The sequence below is a fragment of the Macaca thibetana genome, chromosome 12 (genome assembly GCF_024542745.1).
Source record: "Macaca thibetana thibetana isolate TM-01 chromosome 12, ASM2454274v1, whole genome shotgun sequence".
Classification (NCBI taxonomy): domain Eukaryota; kingdom Metazoa; phylum Chordata; class Mammalia; order Primates; family Cercopithecidae; genus Macaca; species Macaca thibetana.
Genome location: NC_065589.1, coordinates 100,020,499 through 100,044,444, shown reverse-complemented (window position 1 = coordinate 100,044,444; position 23,946 = coordinate 100,020,499). Strand labels below are relative to the sequence as shown.

Below are 23,946 nucleotides of genomic sequence, written 5' to 3'. Positions count from 1 at the left end.
TGGGGAGGCATATCTAATCCTAGGTCCAGGAAATAATGATACCTTAACCAAGAGGGCTCTTCTGGCACACGTGTAAACAATATGTGCATATCTTGTATTGGTCAGGCTTAAAAGATGCCAATGAAGAACAATATCTATAAAAGGGATCAGGTTGAAATAGATAGTATGTCTCTAAAAAGTCTTTAAAGGTTTAATTAAGTAGTCTGAAATAAAGACCAACATAGTACTTAATGATTCCAATGAAATATAAACAAGAAGCTTAGTCTTTTTTCCCCTAAGATATAAGACAAAACTCAGTAGTTTACAATTGTGACTATAAACTTGTGACTTTCTAGACTATGTTTTAAGCACATGGATTGGTTTGTTTGCAGTGGGTAAGCTGCAGGATAAAAATCGCCAAAGTTTGATTTATATGAATAAGAAGTAGATATAGAGAACAATCTTTGCCTATACATGTGTTAGTACTATCTGTACATGTGTATGGATATAGAATGAAAAAAACACATAAATCCAGTACATCTACTTTAGTTCTATAAATAACTATTTGCATTTTTGAAAAAATTGCCATTTCTACAACACAAATCAGTACAGTGTCAGTACTTGACTAAATTCTGGTAATCTTCTTATACAATTAGATAGGCTGATGTATTTCCTAATTGAAAACATTTGTTTTTAACTCTTTTCTAATGCTTTGGCTATTCATGATTGGATGTAGTTGCTAATTTAGATTTCCCCATGGAGCACAGTAAATATGAGAGATCATCATAATAGCCTCTATAGGTTTAAATTATATTTTAAAATGTAAATGCAAAAGTTAATTATTGTTTAGAGGACCTGATGTCATCCTTGGGAGTAATTTTTAATTACTTTTTATCCTTCTTAGAGTTGATTATATTAATTATTTGTACTGGCTTAACAATACCATACTGAAAAAACTTTTTTTTTTTGACATTTCTTCTGTTTCAGTTGATTTATCATTAGTGAATAAAGATGAAAATGCCATCTATTTCTTGGGAAATTCTCTTGGTCTTCAGCCAAAAATGGTTAAAACATATCTTGAAGAAGAACTAGATAAGTGGGCCAAAATGTAAGTATTATTTTAAAAGCTACTACTCTACATCACATACAAACATTTACAAAATCACATTAGGTTGTCTAATATTTGGAAACATGTGTAATAGAATCCTAGTACAGTCATCCCTTGGTTGTCTGCAGAGAATTAGTTCCAGGGCCTCCCTATCATTCCAAAATCCACAATGGTCCCATATACTTTAAATAATCTCTAGATTACTTATAATACCTAACACAGTATAAATGTTATGTAAATAGCTGTTATGCTGTATTGTTTAGGGAACAGTGATGAGAAAAAAGTCTGTACATGTTTAGTATATATGCAGCCATCCATTTTTTCCCTAAATATTTTTGATCTGCAGTTGGTTGAATCCATAGAGAGGGAATCCATGGATACAGAGAAACCTTAACTGCTCAGTAGTCTCATTTGATTGATGAAAATAACTGAGGATCAGAATAAGGTGACATAACAAGTTAGTGGCAGAATCAGGACTAAAACTTTTACAGTATTTAAACATTTAAGTTCCTCTCCTGTGTTGACATCCCTAAACCATATGTAATCATTTTATTTTGTTTCTTTAATAATTAAGAGAGGAGTTAATGTTTAGAAGCTTCATCTCTTCATGATTAGGCCAAATTATCGACACTTATTTTTATGATAACTGGAAATATTTTAAAAATATTTTCTGATTATTTGAAACTGAAAAATCAATATGAAGATGAGCCAAACTTGACAGTTAGGAAAACATTTCAGAAAGATGAAACCAAACCAAATAGAATTTCAGAGGAAAAACATTTGGCTGTCAGAAACTCAGACTACATTCTTTACCTTTCTTCATTCTTCATGCTACTGGTTTTCAAATTGGGAACAATATCCGTTCTTTAAAGATTAGTATGCCAGTCACGGTGGCTCATGCCTGTAATTGCAGCACTTTGGGAGGCCGAGGTGGGCAGATCACTTGAGGTCAAGAGTTTGAGACCAGCCTAGCCAACATGGTGAAACCTCATCTCTACTAAAAAAAATACAAAAATTAGGCTGGGAGTGGTGCCTCATGCCTGCAATACCAGCACTTTGGGAGGCTGACGTGGGTGAATCATCTAAGCACAGGAGTTCGAGACCAGCCTGACCAACATGGTGAAACCTCGTCTCTACTAAAAATATAAAAATTAGCCGGGCATGGTGGCAGGCACCTGTAATCCCAGCTACTCAGGAGGCTAAAGCAAGAGAATTGCCTGGACCCGGGAGGCAGAGGTTGCAGTGAGCGGAGATTGCACCACTGCACTCCAGCCTGGGTGACTCTGTTTCAATAAAATAAATAAATAAATAATATTTAGCTTACACTGACTGTGCAAATGATTACAACTATGGCTATTAGATAACACTGTGAAATTCTTCATTTCAGTGATTAAGAATGTAATTTCACAACTTGATGCAAAAATGATAGAAGTTTATATAATTTATTAATCATGTTATAACTTTATCTGCATAACTTTTATGCATAATTTGCAAAATACATACCACCACATTTGCTCTAGCAGGTTTTAGTATTTAATGAATGGGGGTCATAGTTAATAAAAATGGTTAATATTCATTTTTGGCCTTAATGTAAGAGAGGGCAGATAATTAGATTGAATGAATTTGAACTTATAGAGTGCCCTTGCCTCTTGGGTATTCATTCAGCAAGCCTGTGAATTTTTTTCCTTTAAGCATTTAAAATATATTCTGCCCTGCTATTCTATTCATATCCCTATAGTCATACCACTTAAGTAAGAAACTGGTAGATTATTTTCAAGACTTTAAAGTTGTATTTCAGGAAATCACCTCATGCCCTTCTATTGCTTTGTCTTTTACATTTCACCTTGTGATGATGGAAAATTTCATCATTTTAATTAAACCTTCTCACTGAGTTTTCATTAGACAGATGATTCAGAAAGGTTGTGTATTTTAATGCTTCAGGCAATGTACAGTGAATTAAAGAAGACTGCTAAGCAAATGGACATCTATTCCATCCTTGCTTTGTTTAGTTTATGTAGTCTTCTTGTTTTAAGCTGTAGTGACTCTGTCAACATCATGGTCCTGCCCATAAATGTCTGTGGTGTTTGGGATGCCTGATCACATGCCTATTCTCCCTACCTCACCCACCGTTTTTGATCCCAAAAGTGTTTGCTCGTTATTGTTTTTTATCTCCCAAATATTTAGCTTAAAATCCCACTTCTGATCTTTTCCAGCTGAAGTTCTGTTGGGAGGAAACTTCTCTACAAACTGAGTACTTAGGTCAAAGTGGTGAGGGCCTGCCAATTAATTGACAACAGACAGGTTAACAGGAGAAAAGTTTATTTCACACTCAGATAGAAGAATTCTACAAGGGGTAGTTTGCTGAACAGCCATGGGTAAGGGTTTATATACCAGCTTAACTAAAGGGAAGAGTTTTAGAGCTTCAATGGGAAAATATAAAGGTTTCCATTGGGCTTTTTCATCCTGATGCTAATAGGCAGTATCCTTCCTAGCTGGAAGCTCCCAAGAGGGAGATGAATGGCAGCTGAATTTGTACCTCCAGGTGCTAAGGTCCATCTAACTCTGAGGATGGGTCAATGGCAGCTGTATTTTTAGGAGGCTTTGCTTAAGTTTAGATAACATTTCTTTCTGTGGCTGCTCCTTTTTCAGATGTGTTCAAAGTAGAAGGACCAGGCATGGTGGCTCATGGCTGTATTCCCGGCACTATGGGAGGCCAATGTGGGTCACATTAGCCCAGGAATTAAAACCAGCCTGAGCAACAAAGGGATGGGAGCAGTGGCTACTGTCTGTAATCCCAGCACTTTGGAAGCTGAGGCGGGTGGATCACAAGAGCCCAGGAGTTCCAGACCAGCCTGGGCAACATTGTGAGATCTCAACTCTACAAAAAATACAAAAATTAGCTGGGCATGGTGGTGCATGCCTGTAGTCCCAGCCACGTGAGAGGCTGAGGTGAGAGGATCACTTGCACCCAGAAGGTCGAGGCTGCAGTAAGCTGTTATTGTGTCACTGCACTCCAGCCTGGGCTACAGCAAGACCATGTCTTTAAATACATACATACATATATACATGTAGTCTTCATGCCAATTCAGTGGTCTGTTGGTCTCTTCAGTTTTCGTTCTGACTGTTGCTTTGTTTTTTTGCACTAAAATCAAACCCTGCATGTGTTCAGTTGCCTCTAGATCCAGGGCCTCGCATTATTGTGGTAAGTTTTGTCTGATCACTTCTTCCTCTTTGCCTCCCTCGTTGCCACTTCTGCTCTACTTCTTGGCTGGTACTCAAGCCAGGTCAGTGACTCCCTTTCTTCTTGACCAATGGAAGATTATGGGAATCGCTGAGTCAAAGATGATTACACATTTACTAAACACTATAATGCACATTGAAAGTAGTTGCTTAGTTGAAAAAGATAGTGTTAAAAATGTATAATCCTGACCAGGCACGGTGGTTCAAGGGTGTTACCCAAAGACTTTGGGAGGCCAAGGCAGGCAGATCACTTGATCTCAGGAGTTCCAGACCATCTTGAGCAACATGGTAAAACCCTGTCTCTACAAAATATACAAAAGAAATTTAGCTGGATGTAGTGGCACATACCTGTAGTCCCAGCTATTCGTCAGGTTGAGGTGGGAGGATCGCTTGAGCCTGGAAGGTGGGGGTTGCAGTGAGCTGAGATTTTGACACTGCACTCCAGCCTGGGCAACAGAGTCAGACCCAGTTTCAAAAAAAATTATAATTTTAACAGTAACATAAAAATTAGAGTGCTTTAACAAAGCAAGGTTTTGCACAAGCATATAGATGTCAAATCTCTGTCCATCCAAGTGCTATAAAGTAGGAAATGCCATTGGGCTCATGGATTCCATCTTCTCCAGTTTTATGGCCTATTGCAGACATACTGCCTACCACACCTAAGTATTGAATAAACAATTTTTTGTCATAATGCAGCCTGATTTTGTAATTCATCTGGCTACCATCTTTGATTACTTATACTAAGGAAAAGCCAAGAATAGAGGTAAAACTAGAAATATTTTAGGATCTGTCTTAGTTTGTTCCCACTGCTATACAAAATACCCAAGTCTGGATAATTTATAGAGAAGAGAAGTGAACATTCTTATAGTTCTGGAGACTGGGAAGTCCAAGATCAAGGTGCTGGCAGACTTAGTGTCTGGTAAGGTCTGCTCTCTGCTTCCAAGATGGTGCTTCTTGCTGCATCCTCATGTGGCAGAAGAGGCAAACACCTGCCTCCAACCTCTTTTATAAGGGTCCTAATCCCATTCATGAGGGCTCTGCCCTTATGACTGAATCACCTCCTAAAGACTCTACCTCTTAATACTGTCACATCGGCAGATCAAGTTTTAACATAAGAATTTGAAGGGGACACATTCAGATGATAGTAGAACCAAATTATTTCTAAAACTTAAACTTTCTTAAGGCAAACTGTGAAAATTGTTTTCTTAGAAACTTTTACCTCTGTGTTAGTTTTAAAATGCTATTACCATTATTTTGCATTTTCATTTTCAACTCTATGGGATTTCTAAAGTAGATTAATAACACATTGAGGAATATATTTGTTTTGCAAAATGGCAACATTTAGGCAATTCTAATATTCTGAAATATAAAACTTTTTGTGTGATTATATTTATTTGATACTTAATAATTATAAGCAAAAAGGTTTTATAATAATAAGAAGCAACAGTATGTCTGAAATCTACGGGTCTGTTGCAATGAATAGGCAATAAGCATAAGTATTTGGAAATAATATATTAAATATTTACTAATGACCTAGATTATTTAATGGAGAATAACATTGGTTAATAATCATAATGCCACAATCCAGCTAGAACAGAAGGGTATATAAGTCCTAAAGAGCATATTTTAAGGTGGGGAATGGGTATTATGTCCCTAAAATAGAATCACAATATTTTGGGTCATCTACATTGTCAAATCTGCTACATCAAGGGTGTTCTCTCTTTTTCATAAGAGCAAAAACCTACTATAGTTTTGTCTCTACAGGGATTCTTCTAAGAACTGTGACAGTTTAGGTAAGATTATTTAAAGATAAAAATGTGCCTTTGAATTAACTATCAGGAATACACTACTGAGTTTACTTTACATGGCAGTGTGTGTGTGCTGACAGGACACTGATAAAACACGCCAGAGAGATGTAGATGCCTCCTTCAGACCCCTCTAATCTCATTTAATTTAAGCATTTCTTCCTTTAAGAGCAATAGTGTTTGAATAAGAGAACGTAAGAAAATACATAGAATGGCATGTTACAAAGATTTTTCACAACATCTTTATTTTTGTTTTTCTAATTAACATTATTTTTTGGGAGTCAGGGTCTCACTCTGTTGCCCAGGCTGGAGTGCAGTGATGTGATCATAGCTCACTGCGGCCTTAAACTCTCAGACCTGGGCTATCCTCCCACCTCAGTCTCCTGAGTAGCTGCGACTACAGGCACATGCCACCAAGCCTGGTTAATTTTTTCTTTAATTTTGTAGAGACGACGTCTCCCTATGTTGCCCAGGTTGGTCTCAAACCATTGGGCTCAAACCACCTTGACCTCCCAAAATGCTGGGATTACAGGCATGAGCCACCGTCCCCGGCCTCGCAACGTCTTTATTGGCTAATCATCAAGTGGGTCATGGAAAAAAAATATAATATAATGAAGGCAGGCTGTGAAATCGTAATTATTTCCTTATGGAAGGAAGCTTTCTAAAAACAGGGCCATTTTTCATTTTGTGGGATGGTTAAAGCATGGTCCTACTTTAAAGAGGATCCAAGTTTCTATTAACTTCCTAATTTTCCATCCTGCAGTCCTAATTTTGTGAGTGAATACTCCTAGTAGATGTCTCAGAAAACACCCACTTATAGCAATGATTTATTCTGTGGCAGTGAGTTAACTCTCTCCCATGCTCTCTTTTCCTTTCCAGCATTTGTAAAAGAAGATTACATCTATGCTACAACTATTTTAAGTAGTTTTGTTTGAGCAATATAATATTTTGTTCCTAACTCTAATACTGATGTTTATAACTGCACTTTAATCTACATCAACTCTTTCTAATGACAGGCCACTTTACTTTGGGTTTATTTGGGTAACACTTTGTAAATACATTTCACTGCCCCAGGCTAGAGGGCTAACAAAATGAAGCAGCAGACACTGTGTGGTATTTTGAATGGAGGGAGATGCCAAAAGCATTGCAGGAAGAAACATATCCCTAAAGATTATTACCACGGTGTCTACCAGAGAGAGGAGTAGGTGGCATAATATTCTGAGATATAAATTCTCTGAGGCAGAACATAGAATTTTACTACCTAAATGTAATAAGATGTATTGTGCTATCAGCAAAGGCCGTGGAGCTCTATGTGATTAAAATTAAAAAGGATCCAAGTATCTGCCTTTAACTACCATTTAATGATAATGATTTTTGTCTTTAGCATTTATATTGAAAATCAAGAAAGAGGCAAGCTGCAGGCTGTCTAATAAAAATATGAATAATAATAACTAACAACTGCCCCTCTTTTCCATCCTCAGTTCTTAGCAGTCTATGTTTATTCTCAAAGAAAGTCCTCTTCCTTCATCTTAGTTTATATGGTAATAGAAATGTTAGTTTAAAAATTGTGTTCTATACCACATGCTGATGAAGGGAGTTTTAGCATTAGATTTACATTAGGAAAGAAGACTCAGAAACGGGGTACTATGTAATGGTCTCTTTCACATGTTATCTCATTTATTTCTCATGGGAATCCTTTAAGGTCCACATTGTTACCCATTTACTTGTACAAATGTGGAAAATGAAACCCTATAGCTTCAATAAATGTGGTCTCATGACCAGTACTGACCTGCAGCTGACTTATACCAGATGTCAAAAACCAATTATTAAATACTCAGAATTTTTGTTGATAGTATGAAATCGCCCATGATGGGAGTATTTACACCTTGGAAATCTGCAAAGGAGGAAAAACAGGGCTCTAGTCCTCTGGTCTTAACCGCCCCTCTTAGGGAGTAGCAGCCCACCAGCACCAGTTTACTGACACAGATTCAACCCAGGTTGGTACTATACAAAAAGCACATTTTCATTCCTTTCTTTCAAGCTGACAAACTTTTGGATTCCTAAAGAATTAAGAACTGTTACCCAGAAAAAATGGGCTTCATTCACGTGGTAACAAAGGTCTTTCTGGGGACATGGATGAAGCTGGAAACCGTCATTCTCAGCTAACTAACACAGGAACAGAAAACCAAGCACCACATGTTCTCACTCATAAGTGGGAGTTGAACAATGAGAACACATGGACTCAGGGAGGGGAACATCACACATTGGGGCCTGTCGGGGGTGGGGGCTAGGGGAGGGAGAGCATTAGGAGAAATACCTAATGTAGGTGACAGGTTGATGGGTGCAGCAAACCACCATGGCACATGTATACTTATGCAACAAACCTGCATGTTCTGCACATTGTATCCCAGAACTTAAAGTATAATTTTTAAAAAGTCAGAGGAATATATAGCAGGCTCAAACATTTAATATTTATCTTTTAAATTGTGAAACCATCTTTGTAATATTTACTATGAAATAAGTTTTAAAATGTTGCTTAATTCTAAAATGTGATTTAAAATAAACATTTCTCTGTAGTAAAAAAAAAAAAAAAACAGAGGGAACAAGTTTTGATCAATAGAAGTTTGATTACTTGGTATAAGTAAGGAGGACACTGGGAGTTTTCACAAGAGCAGTGTCTCCCAGAGGAAAAGTGACAGGGGAGTTTTATGGGGTGATAGGGGAGAAGATGCATCATCACATGTAGAGGAAGGATCGCAGTTGTGGAGATTCAGTGAGTAATCATGCCAGTGCGTAGATTGCATGTATGGTAATGAAGCTATAGCTTCTCCCCAGGGTGGAGACTTTAGCATGGTAATGAGGACAGTTCACTCAGGATCATCCATGAGTTGCTGCGGTCTGGCAGAAGCTGGCTCCAACCAACAAGGTGACAGCATTACAAACCAGGCTTCGGAAACAGACAGGTGACAGGGCAGGAGGCTGTAAAACAGGCTGATGGCTCAAGTATATTAAATGTTATGATCCCTGGAGACCTCTCTGTCTGCTTACAGAACTACCACCTTCAGAGTATCATAAGATACGACAATGTAACAGCACTCAGAGGCACTCCACCTTAATCCTCTGTTTTAATTTCTTCTATGTTTTTCAAGTGTACTTGCCTTCTTCATTTCATGGAAATTTCTTGAAAGTTGAAGTACTCTATGTGTTTTGCATTTTTCTACTATGCCTCCTGGGATACTTACTAGAATAATAAAATTGAGCTGGAATGTGACAGATGAAATTGCTAGCAAATATGTCAAACCAAGCAGTGTTGGCTTTGATTATTCATAAATTTTGTTATTTACTATAAAATGGTATCATGAGTATAATCATATTTTATATACTTCTATTAAATTTACAGATTATAGGTATATTTTAAATGTCAATTTATAATTATTTTAGTCTCTAGCCTTACAAAACAGTATGTAAGTTTTAGTATAGATACTACATTCTACAGGTATAAAAGTGTGTTCAAATAATCTTAAAAATTGCAAAATAACTGAGACCAAAAAAATTAGACTCTAGAATATAGCAAAATATTAAAATAACATATGAACAATCCCCCCTCTTCCTAATAAAAAGAAAATAAATTTTAAAAGAGAAGTTAAAAGACATTAATCCCAAGTATTATATTTTTTGTTTTAAAAAAGCTTGATTTTATATAATTACTAACACATAGAAAGGTCCACATAGAAATGTTTATTTGCTAAAGCTGATATTTGAAATAATCACACACATGCACACAAAAGCTAAGAAATGTTTACGTCCCTTTTCAATTTCAGAGCAGCCTATGGTCATGAAGTGGGGAAGCGTCCTTGGATTACAGGAGATGAGAGTATTGTAGGCCTTATGAAGGACATTGTAGGTAAGTACAAAACATTGAAGTTTTTCCAAATGAATTGTAAAGATATTATCATTTAGTTATAAACACAGGTCATAAAATCAAAATATTATTGAAGAGCATCGTGATTTTCTATTTTAATCCATAATGGTAAAAAGGAGGTACACTTTTAAATTTGTTAACTCAAAGATTGCTATGGTGAGCGTAACAAGGTTATTTATATAAAAATAAAATATATGTTATTATTTTTTCTGTCATACTTTAAATGTAATATTTATCACACCTATGAAAAACATACGCATTGTATTAATTTACAATTGAATACATTTCATAAAAATCAACTGAAATGAATTTTCTATAATTTAATTATTTGCTATAATGAACATTTTGACATGCTAAATGAACATTTGACACCAATCATGTTTTTGCTCATTTCAATTAAATCTTTGGTGATCTATTTAAATTTTAGCTTCATGTTACTGAAAATGACATAGCTGACGCTGTTTTTAGTCTGAAATGTGCTATCTTAAAGAGAGTTATATATACTATCGGTGGTATTTAAGATAGTTTTATATGGTAAATGTGTTAACATTTTGAAAAAAGTTATTTAATTGGCTTAAATATTCAGCATTGTTTAAAATTTAAGGTACTCAAAAAAATTAATGATGTTTTGGTAATTGGAGTGGTGCTATTTGGAACTATTTTAAGGACTTAGGGAAAACTCAAATTTTCAAATCCTTTTTGAAAGCTTATTCTCTCATAAGCAAACATACAGATGTCTTTATTGCTTCATTGCATTTGAATCTTGACCAGTAATTAGAGAGAAAATCAACGTGACTGGAAGGGAAATGGAGTGGGGAAAGCTGGACTTATGCATAGAAAAAACTACAGCAACTGGCAAATCATTAAAATCTGGAGAGCATCTTGTTTTTTTTAAAAAGTAACTATTGATTCTTTGCTATATGTCATGACTGTGGGAGCTCTGAGGACATAAAAGTGAATAAGGGCTGGGCATGGTGACACACACCTATAATCCCAGCACTTTGACAGTTTGAGGTGAGTGGATTGCTTGAGTTCAGGAGTTCTAGACCAGCCTGGCCAACATGATGAGATCCCATCTCTACAAAAAAAAAAAAAAAAAGTAAAAATTAGCCAAGCATGGTGGCACACACCTGTAGTCCCAGACACTTGAGAGGCTGAGGTGGGAGGTTAGCTTGAGCCTGGGAGGTTGAGGCTGCAGTGAGACCAAATCATGCCACTGTTCTTCAGCCTGGATGACAGGGTAACACCCTGTATCAAAAAAAAGAAAAAAGAAAAGAAAGAAATAAAAATAAAAATAAAAAAAAAACGAATAAGAACACTCACCTTCCTTATCCTCATGGACTGCCAGTAAAGGAAAATGCAAAGGAATCCAAAATTAATGTACTACATAAGTAAAATACAAAGAAATAAAAAATTAATCACACTACCAAAGAGGCATAATTTTCCAATGGATTTAGGACTGAACACATGCATGTAACTACTCTTTTTTCTAAAATCTCACTAAAGAATTCTGAATAGAGTAGAAAAAAAAAATTACAAAGTCTAAACCCCAAAGGACAAAATAGAATGACAAAGGAGATGATAATAATATCTGTGGAGTTGGCTGGCAGACAGACAAGTGGTAATTGCCGGTATCAAAAAAAAAAAAAAAAAGTAAACCAAATCCTAATCTCCCAATGGCAAAAAAAATAAAAAAGCCATCTTTACCTTGCTAATCACCTGACCATGAAAAGAGTCAAATTCTGTAAAATATTTGAAGAGTAAATTATTCTGTAAAATATTCTGAGGCAAATACGAGTGGTCATGACCCAAGGCACAGTTTCAAGAGGTCCCAAGAACATGTGCCCAAGGTGGTTGGGTTGACAAAAGACATTAATCTACACATGTGAGGTATCCATAGGTTTGGGGGTGAGGACGGGACAGGAGCACGGGTAGGTAGTGTAGGAGTTTATAGGTCATAGGGTTATAGGTGGAGTCAAAGATTTTCTCATTGGCAATTGGTTGAAAGAGTTATTATCTAAAAACCTGGAATCAATAGAAAGGAGTGTCTGGAGGAAGATAAAGGGTGATGGAAACCGAGGTTCTTATTATGTAGATAAAGTCTCATAGGTGGCTGCCCTTAGAGGCAATAGATGGCAATTGTTTCCTATTCATACCTGTAAAGGGTTCTAGTCTCTCAGTTCATCTCTTCAGGATTGGAAGAGACTGAAAAGGATAAGATTTAGTGATATTCATCATATTCTTGACAGATGCGAATTTTCCTTCACAACGGAAGGCTTTGTAGGGCCACTCAAAATATGTCAAAGAGACATATTTTGGGGTAAAATATTTTGATTTTCTTCTTTATCTGTCATTTGATGTTATGTCAGAGTAAGGTTGGAAAGTAAGCTGTGTTATATAGGATTAAATAAAACCCATCTGGTGAGATTTTATGGTTTGTAGGGTGTTACTCCCCAGGCCTCTTAGGAATTTGGGCAAGACAGGAAAAAGGTCAGAGTTTATTCCTCACACCTCCAGAAATAGTGATGAAAATGCGAATTTTTAAAAAAGATTTGTTGAAATTCTGTTTAAAATATAATTAGAATATCAGATCCCCTTGCCCACTTGATGCTGCCAGGTGAATACTCCCACACCCCATTTTGGGAGATAACTGGAGGATTCGTTTGCAGAAAAGGGAGAAGAAAGGGTCTCCAGACTGCCATAGCAAACACCACAGACTGGGTGGCTTAAACAATATAAATTTATTTTTTCCCAGTACTGGAGGCTGGAAATTCATGATCAAGGTGCAAAGTGCTGTCAGGGTTGGTTTCTGGTGAGGGTTCTCCTCTTGACTTCCCTTCTTGGCTGCCGTCTCACTATGTCCTCACATGGCCTTTCTTTTGTGTACTGGAGGAGAGTTCTCTGGTCTCTCTCACACGTCTCATAAGGACACCTAAAGATACCAGTTCTACCATGTCAAGGCCTCACCCTTATGACTGCACTTAACCTTAATTACTAATTTATAGGCCTATGCCCATATATACTCACATTGGAGGTTAGGGCTTTAACATATGAATTTGGGGTAACCAACTCAATTAATCATAGTTGTAAGGTTTCTGTGTCAGTTTGAACCCCCAGAGCACGCCAACAGACAACACGAGGCAGTGTGGAGAAACATGCTGTTTTAATGAGTGCCTGGGTGCAGGAAGGCTGAGGCCTAAAATGGTGTCAGCACCAAGTGAGGACAGGACAAAAGTTTTATAGTCTCCTATAAATAGGAAGTGTTCTAGTCAGACATAACTGCTACAGTGTACCTGGATGGCCTCTTTCTCAGTCTTAAGGGGCATGTGTCTTCTGTCCAGGGTAGCTGTCTTTCTGCGGCTCTTTTCCTATTTCTGCTATCTTGCAGGCACATGCTACTGACGTAAGTAGCCTTGCGCCTGGGTACTGGGCCTGAGAAGGGAGGAGTTATTCATCTCCTTAAGCTTTCAGGCCCCAGGGAGAATCTTACATTCCTGTCTATTTGGTTATAGATCAAAGGGAAAAGGGGCGACTTTCTCAATAACTACTTCAGGCGTGATATAGGGGGTGGCGTGGGCACCTTGGAAAAAGAAAACCTTAATTTTTGGGGTATTGTTGAGAGACGGGTTGGTATCCACTGTGTCCTTGTAGTAGGAGCATCATCTGGATTGTCTGGAAACGCGTCTGTGCCTGCAAGACAGTTATGTTGAGAGGACAAGGAGGTGTCAACAGGGAGAGGCATGGCCTCATTTGTTGCTTCTTGCATGAAAGACTGTGTCTGGATTAAGGAGGAGAGGTAATTTCTGAGTGGCTTAGAGTTTGGTAAGGGTGGAGGCCTTAAGATAAAAGTTCCGCCATACACGATTTTAAAGGGACTATAAAAAGAGGGTGCTTTTGGTGTTGTGCAGAGTCTCATGAGGGCAAAAGGGAGATTTTTTTGTCCATGGCTGGTGGGTTTTAACAGCCAGCTTGGTGAGTTGGGCTTTAAGGACAGAGTTAATTTTTTCAACTTTGCCTGAAGATTGAGACCTGTAGGGTGTGTGGAGAACCTACTTCATATTTAAGGATGTAGAGATACCTTGGGTAATTTGGTTGATGAAGGCGGGCCTGTTATTCAGCTGGATGGATGTTGGGAGTCCGAAATGGGGAATTATATGCATGATGAGAGTTTGTGTGACAACATTTGCACCTTCTGAAGTTGTTGGGAACGTTTTTACTTACCCAGAGAAAGTATAGACAAAGACTAGAAGATAGCAGAGCCATTTATTGGACGGCCTGTGAGTGAGGTTTACTTGCCAATCTTGCCTTGGTACCTGGCTCCGGGCTTGATGAGTAGGAAAAGGTGGCGACTGGAGGGAGCCTTGGGGTGACACTGAGCGGCAGATAGAGCAGGACTGGGTAATTTCTCAGAAATGGCTGAAAAGGTGGGGACAAGTGAGAACAGGATGGAGAAGTTGCAAGAGAGTTTTGTAACCGACATGGAAAGAGTTGTGGAGGCTTTGGAGGTGAGGAGGGTTTTGAGAGTGAGGAAGAACGAAGCGCCTTTCCTTGACATACCATGGTCCTTGCTTTTGAAGGTTTTGGGCTCAGAAGTCCTCCTTTTCTTCTGAGGTGTAAAGAGGAGAGAACAAGGACAGGGACAGAAACTGGCCTTGAACGGGTTGCAGGGCTATTTGTTTTGCTACCTAATCTGTTAGCGCATTTCCAACGGATATATGATTGTGTGGGGTGTGGTGGTCCCTGCAATGAATGATGGCAACTTTCTGCAGGAGCCTGGCAGCTTGAAGGAGTTTGTTGATGAGTCATTTACGACAGGTGCGTTTTTTGCTGTTAGGAAACCCAGTTTTTTCCAGATAGTCGAGTGTGACTGTACTATATGGAACGTATAAGGAGAATTTGAATATATGTTAATTTGTTGTCCGCCTGTCAGTGTGAAAACTTTAGTATGGGCAATGAGTTCAGCTTTTTGAGAGGTAGTGCCTAGGGGGAGTGGATTGGCTTCAATAGTATGTGGGGTGGGGTGGGGACACTATAGTATAGCCAGGATGCTGGCGTCCTTGATGTAGGAAGGAGCTGCCATCTACAAACCAAGTAAAAAAGGGATTGGTCTGTTAGCTTTGGAAAAGGTAGAAGAAAGGTTTGAACAGTGTTCACACAGAAGTGCGTAGGGTCTTCAGCTGTTGTAGCTTCAGGTAAAAGCATGGGTGGGTTTAGAGAGGAGCTGGTTAGCATAGTGATTTGGGGGATTTCTATGACTAGAACATACAATTGGAGGAGTCGTGGGGCAGAGATGAGATGTAGTACACTGCGGTGAGCTGGCAAGTCTTTGATGTTATGGGTTGAATAAACTGTTAGGTTGGCATGGAGAGATAGTTTTAGGCTTCTAAGGGTGAGGACAGCAGCTGCTGCCAATGCTCGGAGGCAGCAAGCCATCCAAGAACTGAGGCTTTAAGCTGTTTAGAGAGGTAGGCAATAACCTGGAGGGTGGGTCCTTTAGCCTGGGTTGGAACACCTAGTGTAACTCTGTGCTGTTTGTCGGTATAGAGGGAGAAAGGTTTGGTGAGATCTGGGAGAGTGAGGATGGGGGCTGAGGTGAGAGCCTTCTGGAATAGAAGGAAAGGCTGGGTAATAGGCTGTGCAGATTTTAAATGCTCATGGAGGGGGCTTTAGCAGCTTGGTATAATGGTTTGGCAAGTAGAGCGAAGGAGGGAACCTAGAGCCTAAAATATCCCGCTAATTCTACAAAAAGAGATTTTTTTGCTTAGTTCGCGGAGGCAGGAGGGATTGGAGGAGGTATATGCAGTCGGCTGTTAGCCCTTAGGTTCACGGGGTAAGAGCTAGACCTAGATACATAACTAAGGGGGTGCATATTTGTGCTTTCTTAGAGGAGATCTAATATCCCTGTTTTGTCAAGAAGTTTAAAAGAGAGAGATAGTGTGGGTGTTGCAATCTTTTTGAGAGGGGCTACACAGCTGATTATTAACACACTGAAGTAGAGTGGATGGTTTTAGGGATAAGGTACAGAGGTCACTAGCAAGGGCCTGTCCAAAAAAGTGGGGGCTGTCCCTGAAACCTTGAGGTAGTACGCACCAGGTGAGCTGACGTGAAACATGGGAGTTGGGGTTTTCCCATGTAAAAGCAAACATGTTTGGCGAATCAAGGTGTAAAGGAATTGTTTAAAAAAAAAAAAAAAGCAACTTTTAGGTTTAGAATAGAAAATTGGGTGGTATTGGAGGGAACTGCGGAAAGTAAAGTATATGGGTTAGGAACTACTGGACATACTGGGAGTACACCTTGGTTAATGAGTCTGAGGTCCTGGACTAAGTGATAAGTTTCATCTGGCTTTTTAACAGGTATAACTGTTTTAAAAGGAGTTTGTGGGGTGGAGTAGGTGACTGGCGAGGAGGCAAGAAATGATAGGCTTTAGGCCTATGAGAGTTGCTTAGGGGATGGGATACTGCTTCTGTGATAGGAACTGGGTGGGTTTTTTAAGGGCAATGTGGATGGGGGTGTGGTGTTTTCTGACTGAGTGTGTGGAAGTGTCCTAAACAGCGGGGTTACAGATGGGGGATAAGGAAAAGTTGCATGTTTTAAGGTGGGAGGTTGGAGGAGTAGAATAAAGTTAAAAGCCCTGGAGGGGTCTGGGTTGATGTGTTGGGTACTGTGGGGAACACGGAAGTGAAGAGTAGTGTGTAGTTTTGAAAGGAGCAGAGTTTGGCATGAGGACAGGAGTAAGAAAGAGTGAGTGAAGGAAAAGGTGGCAGGGAGCAGAAACGTGGAGGCGTGGCTTGGGGTTTGGAGACTTTTCTATTAATTTCTACAACAGAGACTTGTGAGAACTTGGTGGGTCCTGAAAAATTAGGTAAAGCAGCGTAGGTTGCCCTGGTATTAATTAAAAAACATACTGGCCTACCCACCACCATCAGGGTTACCCTTGGTTGGGATGAAGAGATGGTAGTTGCCAGGGTGTCCATTTCAGGGCACCATCAAGTCTTCAGTGGCAAGGCTGATGAGATCCGAGTAGGAGGTTTTAGCCAGCTTAGGAAGGGATGGGGGCGGTCCTTGTGGGGTCTGCTCACAGTCCAACCTCCAGTGGGTCCTCCACAGAGAAGGCATGGCCTGGTGGGCTTACCTGGGTTTGGGCATTGTCTGGACCAGTTGACTTCATTGCCGCACTTGAAACAGGCGCCAGGTGGAGGTGGATTGCTAGGAGGCTTCCATGTGGAACTGCAGCCCTGTGGGCCTGCAGGACCCCTGATGGTGGAGGTAAGCATTTGAAACTCTGCCTGGTTTTTTTGCCTTTTATTTTCCTCATCCTGATTGTTAAAGACTTTGTAGGCTAAATTAAGAAGGTCTCCTTGTGGGGTTTGAGGACTGTCATCAAGCTTCCGAAGTTTGCGCCAAATATTAGGGGTGGATTGGGAGAGGAACCGAAGGTTTAAGATAGTGGTTCCTTTTGGGCTAGCTGGGTTTAGGTTGGTATATTTTCTTATGGCTTCAGTTAAACAAGAGAGAAAAAGGGCTGGGTTTTCATCAGAACCTTGGGTGATTTCTGAAAATTTTTCATAGTTTACTACTTTATGGGCACTCTTTTCGAGTCCTGCAAGGAGACACACAATCATGTGATCTTGATGGCGGCATCCAGAGGCCGATAATCCCAGTGGGGGTCCTGGTTGGGAACTGCCTCTGCGCCACTAGGCTGGGTAGGAGTTTGGGGATGAATTGCATCAGCATGCCCCTGAGCTAGGGTCCAGATACTGCCTTGGTCTTCTGGGGTGACGGTGGAAGAGAGGGTAATGTAGAGGTCATGCCAGGTTCGTTTATAAGACTGGGTAAGGTACTGAAACTCCCTAATATGAGGTGGGGTCTTCTGGAAATGAACTGAGTCTTTTGTTAATTTGAGAGAAGTCAATGAGAGAGAAGGGAACATGAACTCTAATAATACCTTCAGTTCCTGTTACTTCCTGAAGGGGGCACTCTAGCACAGGCGCTGAAGTGAAGGTGGGGCATGGGCTAAAGATGGCGCCTGAGCAAGTATGGGCAAGAGAGAAGGAAGAAGCCAGCAGTGGTTCCTGCTGAGGGTATGAAGGGGGAAGAGGGTTGAGTTGATAAGCAGTGGAGGATAGATAGGGGCGTAAGGTGGCAGGATGGGTTTATAGGCTTCAGGAGAGGGCAGTGAGGAAGGAGAATGAGTACAGGCAATGCTAGAATTGTCCTAAGGGGACCGTGTAGGAATAGAAGTGAATACAACTGACTGGGAAGATGGGTGACTGAGAAGACAATGAGTTATAGCAGGCGGTTGAGAGAAAGAGGTAGGGGCTGGGAGGGGTGGACAGCAGTCTGCTGGATTGAATGAAGAAGAAAAGGTAGGGTTGGGAGGAGAAAGGCGATCTGGATGGCGAGAATGGAAGAGAAGGATTTGAACAGGTAAGCAAGAATTGTAGAGGTCAGGTTGTGATCTGAGTGCAAAAAGGCCTGGACATAAGGATTTTCTCCCTGTTTCTCCAGTCATCAGCAATAATTGCTTAAGTTAGTTAAAATTGTAAAGTCAAATGTTTTATTTGTGGGCCATTTAGATGCATTATTTAATTTGTACTGCCGCCAGGCTATATTGTAAAAAAAGACAAGGCGCTTAGGGTGGATAGCTTGCCTGAGGCCTAAGGTTTGCGAGTTTTTTTTTTTATGAGGCAGCCTAGAGGGCTGTGTTTTGGAATGGAGGACCAGGAGTTTCCCATAACAGAGGGTAGGCACAGGAGAAAAGAGAAAAAGGAGACCGTCCTGGACGGCTGGAGGGAGACGATAAAAGGAGCGATCTTCACCGCTGCCTTTTTCGTTCTCCGAACGGGATCAAATGGCTTACAGGCGTCCCCCTAAGACCAGATGATCAGCAACTGCCTAGCACACACTGGAACCTTCTTGGACCAACGTTGGATTTTTGGACCGGAGAAACCAAGAGAGTCCATGCAGATTTTTCCCTGTTAACAGGGCTTCCAGGAAACTTACTGGTAGGTGAGATCCGTGACCGATGTGCATGCAGAGGGGTGACTGGAGGATGAGGAGTTTCCTTTGTCTGGCTGCTGTGGCCTGCTCTTTGAGGTGGAGGGGTAGGTCCACAGAGGATTCTGACCTGAGCCCCTCCCAGATTTCGGGACCAGAATGTAAAATTTTTGTATTGGTTTGAACCCCAAGAGAGCAACAGACAACACGAGGCGGTGTGGAGCAACATGCTGTTTTAATGAGCGCCTGGATGCAGGTGGGCTGAGGCCTAAAATGGCATCAGCACCAAGTGAGGGGGGAGACAAAGGTTTTATAGTCTCCTGCAAACAGGAAATGTCCTAGTCTGACATAACTGCTACGTTGTACCTGGATGGCTTCTTTCTCGATCTTCAGGAGTATTGGTCTTCCGACCAGGGTAGCTGTCTTCTGGCCAGCTCTCTTCCTGCTTCTGCTATTTTGCTGATGCTCGCTGCTAATGTAAGTGGCCTTGCGCTTTGGTACTGGGTCTGAGAAGGGAGGAGTTACTCATCTCCTTAAGCTTTCAGGCCTCTGGGAGAATCTTACTGTAGTGAAAACAAAAAGCATTAAATAAGTGTTTATCCACTTGCACTATTATTTAGCTAGCAGTCCCCATGCAGGAGGCTGGACAAGTCTACTCTGTTATCTGCGCAACCTAAAGAGTCTGACATGAGGGCATTTCCCAGCACGATGGGCAAATGGGATCACCTTACAATAAACCCCATCACGTGCAGAACACACTGTTAAAAAAAAAAAAAAATCATGAGCCAAACTAACTTTAATAGTTTAGTTGAGCAAAGAACAAAATCATGAGTCAGGCAGCCTCTCAAGCCAGAGTAGTCTCACAGGGACTCCAGCACAGGCATGTGGTTGGAAAATGTGTAGACAGAGAAAGTAAAGTGGTGTGCAGAAAATAGAAGTGAGGTACAGAAACAGCCTGATTGGCTACAGCCCAGCGTTTGCCTTATTTTAACATAGTTTGAACAGTTGGTCTCCTTTGATTGGCCAAAATGTGGTGATTAGCACAAGAGTAGTTTACAGTCTGCTTATGCCTCCATTTAGGTTACAGTTCATGACTTACAAAGATAGCTTTAGACTGTACTTAAAATATGTAAGGAGGCAAGTTTAGGCTAAAGTTAATTTAACAATCCCCTTTTTGGTCATCTTCTCAATTTTGAAAGATTGACCAAAACTTTAGTCATTGATGTAACTATCACCATCATAAATGTCCTTATTTGGTTTTAAAACCCACTGGAAAATAGCATTTAACAGTGGATTTTGTAAGATAGGAACAAGGACTTCAGTAATTTTTTTTTACGGGTTAGAGTTACAGGAGAAAAACAAAACCTAGTCTGTTCTAGGATATATCTGTTTCCTTAAAGTCTTCTTTTTTATTATGTCACATTTATCATAAGTGACTATTTTTTGGTTTGATCTGGTCTGTGGGGGCCTAGTGCATGAGCTCACTCCAAAACAATATCCTCCCATAATTTTGTTTAAATCTGTTAAAAGAAAATCCTTAACCAAATTAAATTTATCAGAGTATAATTGAGCAAAGAACGATTCACAAATCGGGCAGCCTCCCAAGCCATAATAGGCTCAGAGATACTCCAGCACAGCCACGTGGTGGAAGAAGATTTATGAACAGAAAAAGGAAAGTGACATACAGAGAATGGAAGTGAGGTACAGAAACAGCCAGGTTGTTTACAGCTCAGCATTTGCCTTATTTGAGCAGGGTTTGAACAGTTTATCTTCTTTGGCCAAAACGTGGTGATTAGCACGGGAGCAGGTTACAGTTTGCTTACATCTCCATTTAGGTGATAGTTCACTATGCACAGAGAAACCTTTAAGCCAGACTTGAAATATGTAAGTAGATAGCTTTAGGCTAAACTTGCTTCAACATCACTCATGTTTATTTTACCCACATTACGAAACTTTTCATGAAAATCTGTTTTTATACATCCATGTTGTGTGGAAAATTTTTTAAAAAAAAGAAAAAAGAAGTCTGTTTTTAGTTTATGACCTTATGAATATGTTCACCTATTAAATCTTTTTTAAAATAACTTTATAGGGGGGCAGGCATAGTGGCTCACACCTGTAATTCCAACACTTTGAGAGGCCAAAGCGAGAGGATCACTTGAGCCCAGGACTTCAAGACCAGCTGAGGCAAAATAGTGAGATCCCGTGGCTACAAAAAAATAAAATAAATAAGAAGGAGAAAGAAAAATTAGTGGCATGTGGGTGGCTCATACCTGTAGTTTGAGCTACTTGGGAGGCTGAGGCAGGAGGATTGATGGGAGGTCAGGAGGTGGAGGCTGCAATGAGCCATGATTGCACCACTGTACTCCAGCCTGGGTGACAGAGTAAGACCCTGTCTCAAACAAAACAAAACAAACCCCCTCAAACTTCAATAGAAGAGTTGTAAGCAAAAGCAAACTCAATTTCCTACCAATTATTATTAATCATTACATTACATAAATTTCTATTGTTTTTGTATGGCTATATTGTGGATCAGAATATCAACTTCTAGTTTAAGATAACAGATTGAGGTTGGGAGCAGTGGCTGACGCCTGTAATCCCACCATTTTGGGAGGCTGAGGCGGGCAGATCACGAGGTCAGGAGTTCGAGACCAGCCTGACCAACATGGTGAAATGCCGTCTCTCCTAAAAATACAAAAATTAGCCAGGCATGGTGGCACATGCCTGTAATCCCAGCTACTCAGGGGACTGAGGCAGGAGAATCGCTTGAACCCGAGAGGTGGAGGTTGCAGTGATCTGAGATTGTGCCACTGCACTCCAGTCTGGCAACACAGTGAGACTCCGTGTCAAAAAAAAAAAAAAAAAAAAAAAAAAGATAACAGATTGAGTACAAACTGAAAATTCTCCATTCTATGACAAATACAGAGAAGTGATTAAAAAAATTAACAAGCATATAGCAACAATTAAAAATAAATAAATAGAAATCTGCATAGACCAGAAATTTACGACCATTATTGAAGAAAGGAACAGTCAGAAATCAGAAGGTAATATATTGGGGGCAGCACATGTGGAGTCAGGCTCAGTGTAGGACTGAGTCAAAGACTTTTCCCAAGAAACCCTAGGGCTAATCTGGGCAGCCCTGGATGCTTAGGTCTGGAACCCAGGGCCAGAATCTTTGACAGCCAGATCCAGTAAAGGCCAAAACCCAGAATCTCCTCCCACACCAGTAGATTCTCAAAACACAGTGCACTTGATCAGGCTGTCAGACTTACCTAGAGCCGTGCGTATTCTGATGGAGGGAATTCTCCTCTGAGCAATCCCGGATTGCATTTAAAAGTGTGCAAAATATTTGTGTAATAAATCCTTCATTTGTGTTCATTTGTTAGAAGCCAATTCTAGACATTCAAGTGTTCTAATATGTAACCAAAAAAAAAAAAAAAAACTGGAAAACTAATTCGCATTTAATTTGACCAGAGAATATGTGTTTCACTTTATTCAGTTTACTTTCAGAACATAAACTGCATTCTAATCCTGTTATTTTGTTCTTGATATTTATCATCCTCTAAAGAGAAGTTAGAATGTTTATATACAAGCCAGGGAGGTGGTAAAGTGATATTATTCAGTAAGATTTATTTATGAAGCCAATAAACCTTGCAAAAAGATATCCTTTGACTATTTAAAAGTTTACAGCTCTATTGCAACTTATTAAATGTCCAAGAGCCTTGTTGTCCAGTAAATACATGTATGACACATAAAGATCCTTGAAATTTCAAACCAGCCACCTTTCATTATTGTTACTAAGGAAAAATAAAAAAAAAAAAATAAGAGAAAGACTATAAATATTCAGACTTGTTTAGAAAACTAAAGAGACTAAACTTATTTTAAATTTTTAAAAGAAAATTTGTCAACTATGGCTGTAGGGTTTTTATGCCTGTCTTTGAAAAACCACACACTCATATAATTTATATTCTGGCCCACAAGGCTGCCCCCACTTCAGATGCCAGTCGAAAATCCTAGAAACCACCCTTACTTTGCACGTACCAGCTATAAATTCAGGGATTTCCACAGTGCCCTTTGCAGGCTCCACAATTTGCTAGAGCACTTTCAGAACTTTCTTTCACTTTACTTTATGTTTGCCAGTTTATTATAAAGATACAACTCAGAAACAGTCAATGTAAGAGATGCACAGGGCATGGAAATAGGGGAGCTTCCCTGCCTTCTCTGAACCTGCCACTCTTTCGGTACTTAGATGTGTTCATCAGCCCAGAACCTCTCTGAGTCTTACTGTTTTTATAAAGCTCAGTCCCAGCCCTCCTCTCCCTCTGGGAGGTCAGTGGGTAGAGCTAAAATTTCACCTGTCCTCCCTCTGATCACTTGGTCTTTTTGATGAGCAGCCCCCATCATGAGATGTCTCTCAGGGCCCCAACCTAAGTCACTTCATTAGCATCAACTCTCCTGGGATCTAAGGGGGCTTGTTATGAATAACAAAAAATACTTTTACCACTTGGACTATCCAAGGGTTTTAGGAGCCATGTGCCCTGAACTGGGAACAAAAAGCAAATATTTCTTGTTATGCCACACCTATGGGACAAAATTCATTTAGTTTTCTGCATTTTTGTCTTTGAATGCTGCATTAGTTAAATTAGATGTGTTTGGTCCCAAAATATAACGTAGGATATAGAGGATAACAATGATTTCTTAAAATGGGCAAAGTGAGTTTTGTAGACCTGAAACTTCATAAACAAAATATTTATAACTTTCCCGAAGTGTCAAACCTTATCTGACAAATGCGTTGTCACATTTTATTTGAAGTCTTTTCAGTGGTCTGGGTTGTAAATCAGAGTTAGGAAGGGTGTGATAGCTCCCATGGTTAGGAAGTTTAGAGCCACAGGAATTTG

The 23,946-nt window shown here is 39.8% G+C and overlaps 1 protein-coding gene across 1 annotated transcript in view; it reads left to right on the top strand.

Annotated features, from left to right (window-relative positions):
- Positions 1-23,946, top strand: part of KYNU (kynureninase) — a 167,349-nt gene that overhangs the window by 44,389 nt on the left and 99,014 nt on the right. The window contains exons 3-4 of the mRNA XM_050751744.1: positions 967-1,087; positions 9,954-10,036. Coding sequence (XP_050607701.1) covers positions 967-1,087; positions 9,954-10,036 — 204 coding nt within the window. The remainder of the gene's footprint in view (positions 1-966; positions 1,088-9,953; positions 10,037-23,946) is intronic.